This window comes from Argopecten irradians, chromosome 13 (assembly GCF_041381155.1).
Source record: "Argopecten irradians isolate NY chromosome 13, Ai_NY, whole genome shotgun sequence".
In the NCBI taxonomy this organism is placed as follows: Eukaryota; Metazoa; Mollusca; class Bivalvia; order Pectinida; family Pectinidae; genus Argopecten; species Argopecten irradians.
In genome coordinates, this window is record NC_091146.1 from 28,496,827 (window position 1) to 28,510,413 (window position 13,587).

A 13,587-nucleotide genomic window follows, 5' to 3' on the forward strand; every position below is an offset into this window, starting at 1 on the left:
CAGAATTATTTTAGTGAGTTTATGTATCATTTTATAAATAATTCCTCAAGGGTTTAACAACAATTAATTTTAAAATCAAGATTAAATAATTTCTGGAATTTTATAAGAAAATAATTTCTGGTAATTTTAAAAACTCCAGTCTTTCCTTATTTTTTGTGAAGATATAATTTGCAGCAAATGATAAATGAAAATAAAATTAATCATGTGATTAAGCTTATCGAACAACCCGGTCAAGGCGGAAAGTTAAGTATATCTACATATCGATATCACATTCTCAACAAACTGGGCTTCAAATTCTTGTCATTTCTACTCATCTTAATAATTCACATGTATACTATCATTCAATTTGATTGATGCATATCCATATTATCACTCTGTTTCATAGATTGATAAAAAAATCTGCATTTTAATTCATTGAAACAAACTTATTATAAATTAGTTCTGTACAAGAAGTAAGTATAAACACCTTGCATATATAAAATTATATATAGAGAACATTTACAAAAATCAACATGGTTTATTTTATATATAATAATTGGACGCTATGAAAAAGAAGAATCAGGTTATGACCTTTAGTAACTGTGAAGCATCTTTAAATATATGAAATTAAATCATAAGAAACCTTTCTCAACATAAACTACTGTAACATGATTCAGTATCATAAAGCACTAAAACATCAGACAGCTCTCCATTTCATTCAGCATTTTACAAACTATGATGCATTTTAGTAAAAAGAACATTTTTTTTGCAATTTTGGTACAATTCTATGAGTTCTCCAAATTGAATTCTTACAGATAAACGCTTTATTGATAGATCAATAATATGAGAGCCATTAAAATTTAATCTGTTGAAAAAGATTTGATTACATTGTAAGTACTGGATCACTGGTGCTAGGAGATACGCATGTCAGTAAATGAGTTTATTTTTTATTTCAAATTCTTTAAGCATTTTTTGGTTTTTCCTTAAGTTGGACATTGAAATGTTGGAAGAAGGTATTTTTCATGTCCTTGGCATTGCAGTCCTAAATTCCTATATAATCTACAAAGAAATGAGAGTCAACGCCCAGTTCTTCAAAGGGTATTAATTAAAGTAATGAAATACAAGTAAAAACACATAACGTCAGCTGATGAAGCATATGTAATATGGAAAAGAAAATATATCTATCTTAAGACAGAAAAGATTCAATAATTTGGGCTTTGAAGTTGCATATTGCTATTAAATATTTTATTTTTATTTAAACCGATCTTGAATCAACTACTCGATCGACTCTTGGCATCTACGATATTTGTGGGACGAGGAGAGTATATACAAATGTATATCTATATTGACTGATTTGTACTATGGATGTATAGTTTACAGGGGTCGGAGAATTAATATATATATGAGTTCTCCAAATGGAGACAATTTCTTGATTAGTTACATACAACATTTTCAGTTTGAATATTGTTAGCAGTTTTCTAAAATTTTACTCTCCATACTCAAAGTTCTTTCACATAGAAAATTATCTTATTCGTTTGATGATAGACCACATGTGTGACAAATCATATTCAGTAAACAGAAAAAGAATAATGACTTATAAACCACAGGAAAATTACAAAGTCACCAAATTATTTATATATATTATACTATGGTATTAAAAAAGAAAGGTTGTCTGCTAGAATAAAGTTTACATTTGTGTTTGTATTGCCAAGATCTTTTACATCTGACATGAAAACATTCAAAGTTACACAATCTGATGAAAATACAGATCCTTATTATCACTACGTTTGATATGAGGATCTGACAACACCCCATTAGGGGTCATGTCATAGTGACCAATGGAAATGGCCAATCAAAGTACTGCCTGCAAGCAAGGATTGTAGGAATCTAATGAGATTGACTACAGTGGCACGACACTGAGATCTGTCTAATCTGACACCTGAGTTTTCCAACATCCAACCTTATTCCTCTGAACAACAATAGTCAACATCCATACAACCTGACTTTTCTGACACCTTCTAATCTGACCAAGATTCACTTTCCAATGATATCGGATTAGACAGGTTTCACCTTATAACTATAACTCTGCTTGGTGTAAAACTTAAATAAAATTTTAAAGATTTTCAAGTACAGTCAATTACGATCACCTCTGTATTAAGACCATCTGCTTAATAAGACCACTTTCTCTGGGTCACCATTGTTAACTTTCGACAAAACTTGCCATGTGAATAAAGACCATTTTTTGTCGCTTGACTGGTCTTTATTGAGAGGTTTGACTGTATCAATGACAAAGGCATGCAGTAATTTGTTACCAGGTAAATGACGAAACAAAACTAAAATTCATCATCAGTAACATTTTAATTAGTGTATAACTACACTATAATAAATATTAGGGGAAAAAAAGAAAATATCTAAGGAGCGTTTATCTTCTAAGAATATATGATATGCAATGAGATTTAACGCTCAGATCTCAGCTTATCAAATTATCTAAAGATGCTACACCGCTTTCAGAATATATTTTTTCTTTATCAAACAAAGGAGCAGACAAATTAGTGTTTTTCTTCAGTTACTTCAAAGTAAAAATATCAAAAATAATTAATTGCATCTTGAAAAAGAAAAATTAACTATTTCATATGTGTTTTTGTGTTAATTACATAAATACATGTATATACACAATGAAACATCAGTTCAAATGATGGGTATCGTTTATGCTCTGTTGGCGGTGTACTGACCGCTGGCCGGGGGTTTTTCTCCGGGTACTCCGGCTTTCCTCCACCAACAAACCTGGCACGTCCTTACATGACCTTGGCTGTTAATAGGTCGTAAAACTAAACAAAACAAAACAAAATGTTGGCGGTGGAGCATCTTTAACAAGGGCAACAACTTCAGATTATGTAGTCACCGGTGAAAGATTAGGTCTATTAAACAACAAATATTGTTGGAAACATTGGCAAAAAATTGAATCTGTTTCTATACAAGACCCACAAACAGGTTTGTAATCAGGGTTCACAATATGTCCAAAGAATATTCAGTAACTTTTAAAATTTAAATTTCATAAGAAATTTTGATTGTATGATAGATTTCACAGGAAAAAAAATCATAATTATTATTAAATATGTTATTTTAACTCATTCACCCCTAAAAACACAGTTAGGCTCGTCTAAATCAAAGTCTAGACAAGTCCATTATGAAATTTCAGGGATGAATGAGAAAAGGCATTCTGAGCAAATACATCAAAACAAAAGTCTAAATCTAAGATATTGTTAAATTTTCTACCACTATATCACAGATCACGATTAGTAAGCAGCTTGATAGAAAAACTAACATTTTTTAATACATCTGATACACCAATTGCTTGTTCTAAAACTAACAAAGTTTAGATTTTTTTATTCATTAACATTAAATATTAATGTAAACACTTAGAAGAACTAGAGCAAACTGTTATTGAATTATCAACCTAGTAGAAATTATACATTGATTTAGGCACTAAATGTGGGACTATAGATTCAACATACAATACAAACATTTAACTGATACATCAGTATAAAAAATAAATTTCTATCAAAATTTTTCTACAGATTTATCAGACAACACATGTAAAATTGCTAAATGTCAGTATCGTACATAATGTATATCTATATTGACCTCAAACTTGCATCCTTTTCCACTTTGCAGCAATGCCCTTGAGGTAGAGGTTTAGTGGTACAATGTTGGACATCTTAACCACTTTGCCGCCATGACACAAATGTAGAGGGCTTGTGGTAAAATGTCAGGCACCTTAACCACTATGACTCGAGGTACAGGACAAGAAAAACACTAATCATATGCCACTATACATCACAACAAAAGCCCTAAAATTCTGCTGTTTGTTTATATGTAATTTTATCTCAGATGAATAGAAGTAAGCCTCAAAATTTTGCACTGGTACATTTCCATGTCAAATCTAACAAAAATATTATCGCCATAAAAAAAATGAATTATGCATAATCATAATTATGGTTCTGCCATTTTTTTTTATCAATATGAAGAACCTCATAAATGAGGGGATTAATGATATCAGAAACTACAAAAATATATAAGTTTATGTACAACCAAAACTTCAGCTGCAAAAAAAGCCATTGCTTTCAAGGTCCACTGTTTCTGAAACAGATTTTTTTCTATTTTTTTTTTCAATTTTAACTGTAAAATGAGTTTGATAATTTTGTATTTTTGTAGAGTTCCAGAAGTTGTTAGCTTGCAATTAATGCTACACTTATCATTTTCAAAACAATTTTAAACAGTTAAATGTTCATTTTTATAACATGGGTCTCCCTAAGTTTTCAGACGTCATCCTTAACTAGAACACTGACACGTCAGAAAGGGCCCCGCTATGTGTCTGACGTGCTTAAGTGGAAAAGTAGTATTTTGACAACAAATTCTTCCGTGTTAGCTATATGTTGCTAATAAATAATTAATGTCAACATTAATTGGGAAACCGATGATGGTACATTATTATAATTCTTTGGAAAAAGTCTTCCAAGTATTTAACTTGAATCCTGATTCCAAGCTAACATTACATTAAGAGCATACAATTAACTCAAATAAATTTGACCTTGACCTTTGACTTAGTAACCTTGGCCCATGACCTTACCTTTGGACAGTCAACTCCTTGTTTAATTCTGAACAACTTTGCATCATAATGTTATAACAAAATGTTTATCAGTTAAGAGCAACAACATTGTGATTTTTTTAAATGTTAAAATCCAAGATGGCCGATTTTTTAATTTAATTTCAGCCTGAAAAATTACCAAGCAGATCTAGGATGGATGGGGAATCATCATGTAAAATATGGGGAAAATACTCCACTCCCTTCCATCATTAATGTGCAAAAGAAAAAAAAACGGACAGACGGACGGACGGACAGACAGACGGACAGGACAGACGGACGGACGGACGGACAACCTGATTACTATAGGGCACCCGCATCTCGATGCGTCATCCTTAATAACGCACAGCACATTGTAGTTAACTATCACTATACCACACTGCATAACTGAAATGGACCTGCACTTTCATATATTATCACAAGGAATTTTACATTTGTTTAATGTTAACTTCATCTTCGGCGATAAATATAGATGTCTTGATTATGTTTAATCAATTTTCAATTTTTGTTTCAGAAACACAGTGGTCCATTAATATATAACTTTCCTTAATTAACAATAATCAGTTTAATGAAGTAACAATACTGTCTTTGCATAATACAGAGTTAGCTCCCTTGTATGTAAGTTTCCAATGTTACGTCATTACTTTGTGAGCACATGCCACATCATTTTCTTTAAAAAGTATGATAATACGCTCGCAAACACATGACGTCACAATCAATACCTACCCTGCAAGGGCAGATAACTCTGTAATATACAGAATATGTTCACTCCCCATAACCATCATAGCTAAACATAATGAATATGATACATCAACCTTAAGAATGATAAAAGTTGGACATTTATGTATTATGCATGTATGTTAATGTACATGTATTTTCCCCTTATTTCCCTGAAACTACAGTATACACTATAGTAAGTTCTGAAAATTCGGAGTTAAAATACAAACTTGATCTGAAAACTGAAATAAAGAAGGAGAAACTGTTAAGAAAACTGGGCATAAACAAAATATTTAGGGAATTAAAACAAAAATTTAAGTTTGGAGAATTGGAGATAAATTAAAGTCAATTAAAAGCAAAACACAAACTTAATAGGTAAGAACTATAGGTAAGAACTGGAGCTAATTAAGATTCAAAATTAGCCAGTAATTAACACTCTGCTATCTTCTCCATACAGTAACATGGTATTGATATAAAGTTGCAATCTGACTAAAATACAGATCCCTCAATACTTGCTACTGCACTCATTCCATTTCGTAGATGATCAGAAAACATCCCACTAGGGGTCACATTCTTGAGATCTTTCAGATTGACCAATCAAATTACCATACATGTATTAGTACTTAAAAAATTTCTTGATGGAGACAAACTAGTTTCAAGAACTGCCAGAATCGTTTCCATGTACATAGTCATTTCGACCAAAGAGCACATACTTGCACATGCATGTTGGGAAAAAAAGTTGTTTTCAGTTAATGAGGCTGGATTAGAAAATTATTGATGAAATGGAGTGACAAAAAGAATCTGTATTTTAACAAGATTGTTAGTAGTAAATCTAACAGTGCTAGCCTCCATACTTGACTCATTCACCCCTGAATTTCACAAAGGACTGTTCTAATTCTTGATATGGAAGAGTCTAAATGTGTCTTCAGGGGTTAAAGGGTTAACATGATATATCCTCATAAAAACAGCTATCACAAAAGCGCCACCAACTTAAGTACATTAAAACAGGTATCTACTGTTAAGAAAACATCTCTGTGATTCTATATTCCACAATCATACACAACCACATAGCTATTAATCAGAATGTATTTTTCTTACACTAATAGCAAAATATATAGATCTGTACACGCTGGGCCCAGTTTCACAAACATTCCCTGAAACTAGTGAAAGAATCACATAACTTAAAATTCAAAGTTCCCCACAGGAAAACTTCACAGATTTTAAGGAAGGCTCCTTTTATTAATAAGTTAACTTTTTCTTTAACTTGATTTTTTTTTCTGAACTTTTGTAATGCTTTCCTATGGGGAATTTTAAATTTAGAAATTCCTTAAATATAAGGAATGTTCGTGAAACTGCATGAACCCTGAATCATTTAATATTAATGTATAAATTGTATCTAGTATGTTAATTACTTTACAAATTGTATCAATATCTTTTTACAAAATGCATAAATATATCTCAAATACATGTACCTGTTTTGTCAATATGCTAATAATATCCAGACATATATTAGTCTCTAAATTTGAATTTCTCAACTTTTGCCACAAAATATACATCAGAATTCCAGCAAACTTTGTAATATTATGACACTTTCCTTTAATTCTGTAATGATTTCCTGTGGCAAAAAAAAAAGTGAAGAAATTTAAATTTAAGGAATGTTGACAAAACAGGATATATGATAATCTAACATAATACAACTCTGTATTACAATAACATTATTCTGTATCTGCACATTACAGAGTTAACTCCCTTGCCACTTGGTATTGTTTGCTACATCATGTGTTTGAGAAAGTAACATCTTGGCCGTTTTAGATTATATGATTTGACTGGTTGGACCTAGTTGTTCGTATATTAATTAAAGACAAATCTGGAGATTTTATGTAGTTTTCTAGAAGAGCCTTGACAAAGTCCTCACATGCCTGTATCAAAAACTGCAGGTCCGTCAGGATTTATACTTGAAATAATGACTTTGACCAACGGTCGAACCGGTTGCTCCGAATAAACGAAAACAGCCCAAGATTTTAAGAGAAAAAGACGCAACTTTTACTAATTTAAAAAAAGTATAATTAAGTAACGATAGAAAACCTACCCACATGGGAGTTAACTCAGTCAGGCGCAAAGACAGAAAACAATACGAATATGTAACACTACATATATATCTGTCCTTGGGACTACAATATCTTAACAGTAAAACAGGAAATATCACCGAAAATATCCTAAACCAACAATTCCTGAAAAGTTTGCTTTTTTCTTGACAAACATTCATGGATTAAGCTTCACAGTAAAATGGTAATATTAATTTATTTCCTCATAATATTTTATTCTTGCCATTGTATGGCATGGTTGTCGGTCTATGACTTAAAGGGAAGTAACTCTTAATGTTTTTCATTGAGAAACAACAATAGGGCTATTTTCTTTTGTACGGTTCGACTTTGTTGTTAGTTTGTGATTCAATGACAGACTTGGTGAATTTATTGAGTTTTCATGAACCTTAACAAAGCCCTTATCAACCTATATAAAAATCTGCAGGTCTATCATAAATTATACTTAAAATAATTGCATTGACAAATGAACAAACATGTTGTTATGCATAAACAAAAACACCCTAGTAATAAAGTTTCCCTTCTAGAATTAAAGGGAAGTAACTCTAATAAATATTCCCTTACCCAATAAAAATATACTACTGATTAACCATAAGGCATTTACTTTGCAAAGTGAATTAAAGGAAGTAACTCTAATAAATATCCCCTTACGTAATAACAATATATTATCGACTGGCTGTAAGGCATTCACTTAGCAAAGTAAATTATAGGGAAGTAACTCTGCTTGAGTTTCACATTACATTCTAAGATACATGAACAAGCAGATGATATCACAAAGAGTTTACATAAATCTTTCAGTAGTTGTTGGTTCAAGATATAAAATAATTTAACAATTTTTGATAAACAGATAATGGCCATTATAATTTTTTGATGATGTTTGTTAGTTCCTTCATGACCTCTGCAAAATGTGGTCGTTTAGACGTGTCATATTCCCAAATTTTGAGCATTAATTTGTACACTGGCTCTGGGGTACCCTCCGGTGGTGGCATTCTGTAACCTGCAATTTGACAAAATATGGTACAATTAAAATGGAAGGCAGAGGTTTCCAACGTCCTGTAGATATTTCATAATGGTAAGATGTATCGGCAGAGGGTTCAAAGGTGGATACCAGAGTATCCAAAGACATTACAGGACGTAGATATGACTGGACACATGGCTATAAAGACTCTTTTGTATGTGGATATGAAGCCTCGGATTTTATAACATTTTGTGATCCAGAGGGTAGAATATCCCTTTTCTTCATATCCAAATATGAAAGAGTATTTTACTCTCATACCTCAAAGTTTTTTCTAACAATTTTACAATCATGATATCCTGCCATTTTGTTAAAAGTTTGAAGAAAACTGCATACATGAAAATTGCAAATCTTTGACACGAATCCCCTTGTTTCCGCTATTTTTGAAGCTTCTTAGAATCATTTAAAAATTTTACCAAGAAAAAATTAATTTTGTTCAAAGCACCGTGGGCATGACGTTGTATTGCATCAGTGACCATGTAACACAGCCTCATGAAGGCGACATGATTTTATTTCATGGGGTTAAACCAGTATTACATACGTAGGTATGAGAGAAAATGCTATATTTTCATAGCAGCGGATTGACTGTGCATCTATGTTAAATAAACTGGTCTGATCAATATTTAAATATACATGCACTGGAGTGACTTCACCTAAAACACTACTATTACATTTAAAATCAGGCTTTTCTGGGAATATCAATGCAATAGTACTGACCATCGTCCACTCTCTCTCTGGCCTGGTTGTTGGTCATCCCAGAATACGGAGTCTGACCGTACGAAAAAACCTCCCACATCAAGATTCCAAAACTCCAGACGTCACACAGGGATGTGTATTTACCTACAAACATAAAATTGCGCAATTTACAAAATGGAAGCCATATATATGTATTTATACGGTAATGATTATTTCGTAATTATGTATTAGATTGGTCTGGTCATGATCATCTCATACTTGATATAATAAACAACAGATATCTAATAATTAAGGTTAAAGATGCTCCACCGCCGACAGAGCATAAATGATACCCATCATTTGAACAATAATTGGTGTTTAATCTTTATATATGTCTATTTAACACGAAAAATAATTCAAAATAATTCATTTTGCTTTCGGTGCATACTCAATCAGTACTTCATTCCTTAAAGGACATAGTGCCACAGAATTTTTTTGGAATGCAATTCTAAAATTATTTTTAATACATCATGTATTTTTTTCTTGAAGTAAGATTAGAAGCTCAAACTTGTCAATGGTGGTAATGGTAAAAAGTAAATAACCTTTGTAACTGGAGAAAAATGCTAAATTGTCTGTTCCTGTTTTTGAGAGAGAAAAAAAAAACATTTGTCAGAGGTCCAATTTTTTTTTGGACAATAACCTTTATTTTCGAAAAAGACTCTGAGAACAATAAAATTGAATACATAATTAATCTTCACAATGAGGAATATCAAATGTTCAATATTTTATTGACTGAAATTACGAGTACAAATTTATCTGTTTGAGCCCTTTCGATACAGTATACAGATGACTTACCATACATAAGGGCCTCTGGAGTGGTCCTTTTTATAGGTATTTGTTTGAGCCCTTCCGATACAGTATACAGATGACTTACCATACATAAGGGCCTCTGGAGTGGTCCATTTTATAGGTATTTGTTTGAGCCCTTCCGATACAGTATACAGATGACTTACCATACATAAGGGCCTCTGGAGCGGTCCATTTTATAGGTATTTGTTTGAGCCCCTCCGATACAGTATACAGATGACTTACCATACATAAGAGCCTCTGGAATGGTCCATTTTATAGGTATTTGTTTGAGCCCCTCCGATACAGTATACAGATGACTTACCATACATAAGGGCCTCTGGAGCGGTCAATTTTATAGGGATTTGTTTGAGCCCCTCCGATACAGTATACAGATGACTTACCATACATAAGGGCCTCTGGAGCGGTCCATTTCTTAGGTATTTGTTTGAGCCCTTCCGATACAGTATACAGATGACTTACCATACATAAGGGCCGCTGGAGTGGTCCATCTTATAGGTATTTGTTTGAGCCCTTCCGATACAGTATACAGATGACTTACCATACATAAGGGCCTCTGGAGCGGTCCATTTTATAGGTATTTGTTTGAGCCCCTCCGATACAGTATACAGATTACTTACCATACATAAGGGCCTCTGGAGCGGTCCATTTTATAGGAATTTGTTTAAGTCCCTCCGATACTGTGTACTCTTCTTCCTCACGAGACATTCCAAAGTCAGAGATCTTCACCACATTCCCGTCTCCTACCAGACAGTTACGAGCCGCAAGGTCCCTAATACAAAGTGAGATTTTGTAATCTGTTCAAGTTTGATTTTGAATAAATGTGTTTCGGCCAACATTGATGAAAGATAACATTGATGTAGCATACTGTTTATTGGGTAAATTTTGTGAGTGGTTTATTTTTGATATATTTACAGTTTTATAGAAATCAGCAAATTCAAACCACTAGACAAATAATTGATACATGATCGTGCCATCGTTGAAGCATTGTTTAGAGTGTACCCTATCTGATATGGCACTGATATCAAGTGATTATACCCAAAATAATAACAAAGAACATTTTAAGTACACCAACAGCATCAAAACTTTATTGATCTGTGAATATTGTGTTTAAAGGAATCGGTGTACCACAAAATTAAACCCTCGTAAATAACTTCCGTTTAGAAAACCGCTAAATATGTTCCCCCAGAATTTAAAGTGCTACACAATATACAGTAGATATAGGATACATCTTTAATGCAAGACAAATGTTGAGTCTATTCCATCATTGATATGTAGCATACCCCCTTAACTACCAGTTAATACAATCTATCTTGTGAGGTATACGATATGTGTTGTGAGGTATACAATCTATGCTATGGGGTATAAAATCTATGCTATGAGATATACAATCTATGCTGTGAAGAATACAATCTATGCTGTGAAGAATACAATATATGCTGTGAAGAATACAATCTGTGCCGTGAGGTATACAATCTATGCTCTGAGGTATACAATATATGCTTTGTGGTATACAATCTATGCTGTGAGATATACCTGTGAATGCAGCTCTTACTCTCTAGGTAAGTCATGCCCTTAGCAGCGTCTTCACACATTTGAGTCAGCTGTTTCTTCGTTTGGTGTTTTCCTTGTTTCCTGAGGAACGTGAGTAGAGCGCCACCTAAAAAGCCAAACAAGTACTGATTGTAATGGAAGCCATGACATTACAAATATCCCAAAAACGACCCCCAGATATGTGACCAGTGTCCTTCATAAACCTTGTGTACTTATTTTTTTTCAAAGCAAAATCTGAATTTGGGTGAGATTTTTGACCAATCAGAGGCTTCTATTTTGTTGCCATGACAATGGATCATTACAAAAAATTTCCCTTTGTGCTCGGTATCACTAATAGCTTCCATGTACCAATTACCATATTTTTCAAATGACATCTAAATAAAATTTGATCAATCAGAGACCTCCATTTTGTTACCAAGGCAAAGAAAATCAGTATTCAGTATTTAATATTACAAAGTTATCTGCCCTTGCAGGTAGGTATTGATTGTGAAGCATGCGAACATAACATCTCCATTATAACACATTACGAGCCTCAACATACCGGCCACATACTCCATCACGATCATCACAGGTTGTCTCTGAGCTGCGATCCCGATAAATCTCACGATATTTGGATGATCGTACTGTTTAAGGATCCGTCCTTCCATCAGGAACTTTTTACGCTGATCCTCGGACAACGTGTCCCGACATGTCTTCACAGCCACGGTCTGGTTGTTGGCTTTGTAAATACCTCGATACACCTCACCAAAGTTTCCCTTTACAAATCAGGCAGTAAAATTACATTTGTAGTGACTCAAACACCAATAATATCTGTCTTCAGGTTTGTGGGGAAAGTCATAAATTTTAAACTGTGTACAAAATCATGACCACAGCTATAGGTGATATAATAGCCATTTATAAGCATTTCTATAACCAAGAGGTAAATTTGCATTGATCATGTGATATGTAATTAAGATAATCTAAAATGTGCAATAGATTTAATGAATACGAATCCCTTTATATGGAAAGTTAACTTAATAAAATCATAATTTCCTTACATTTCCGATTTTCATTTCCAGGGCGATGTCATCATTTTTCAGCTGCCATTGTTCTCGGAGGATAGGCTTTTTAAGGATGGCCTTGGATTTACTGGTCACGTCTGTACCAATTCTGTACTGATGGTTCACTAACTCATGAATGGTAGGAAATGCTGGTCCCTCAAATCGCCAGCCACCCTGTCAGAAAAAAAAACAAAATAACCTCAAATAAACTTCTGTATTTTATTTTGTAAATGCAGTTCTTTCTCTGATTTTGTGTAATTAAGTGTTAATACTTTAAAACAAAACATTAACCAGTCTAGGGAATTGTAATTTCATGGCAAGCAAGGTTTGCTAATGTTTATAATGTAACAGACAGCTCATTATTATTTATCTAAGCTTATATAACTCAAAGATTTTTTTTTTTAATTTTAGTTAATTCAAGCAAATCTTACTCAAACGATTCTTGTTTCAAGATTGCATAACTCAAAGACTAATTATCAGTTCAGGGTTTATTTGTTCAAACCAAAATTACTAGTGCAATTAAAATTTGTATTCAAGTTTGTTTTTTAATTTTCCAATCGAACTTAAAGTTTAAGCATTGCTTAAAGATGCTCCACCACCGACAGAGCATAAATGATATTCATCATTTGAACAACAATTGGTGTTTAATCATGTATTATATATATATATATATATGTCTATTTAACACAAAAAATAATATAAAATATTTTATTTTGCCTTTGGTGCATGGGCAATCAGTACTTCATTCCATATAGGATATAGTGCCACAGAATTTTTTCGGGATGCAATTAATTATTTTTCATATTTTTAACTTGGAGTAAAATATAGAAGCTCAAACTTTTCAATGCTGCGTAATGGTGTTAAGTAAGTAACTTTTGTAACTGAAGAAAAATACCAAATCGTCTGCTCCTGTTTTGATAGTGAAAAAATACCATTTGTCAGCGGTGGAGCATCTTTAAGAAACATATTTATAATACTTCTTACCGATACAAA

General features: G+C 32.8%; 1 protein-coding gene across 3 annotated transcripts in view; it reads right to left on the bottom strand.

The window, feature by feature from the left end:
• Window positions 1–4,957: 4,957 nt before the first annotated feature.
• Window positions 4,958–13,587, bottom strand: part of LOC138306069 (tyrosine-protein kinase Fer-like) — a 32,323-nt gene continuing 23,693 nt past the window's right edge. For all 3 annotated transcript variants that reach the window (XM_069246417.1, XM_069246415.1, XM_069246416.1), the window contains exons 12-17: window positions 12,592–12,768; window positions 12,096–12,309; window positions 11,537–11,660; window positions 10,621–10,772; window positions 9,176–9,298; window positions 4,958–8,440 (exon numbers count right to left, since the gene is read on the bottom strand). In XM_069246417.1, the coding sequence (XP_069102518.1) occupies window positions 8,301–8,440; window positions 9,176–9,298; window positions 10,621–10,772; window positions 11,537–11,660; window positions 12,096–12,309; window positions 12,592–12,768 (930 nt within the window). In that variant the 3' untranslated portion in view covers window positions 4,958–8,300. The remainder of the gene's footprint in view (window positions 8,441–9,175; window positions 9,299–10,620; window positions 10,773–11,536; window positions 11,661–12,095; window positions 12,310–12,591; window positions 12,769–13,587) is intronic.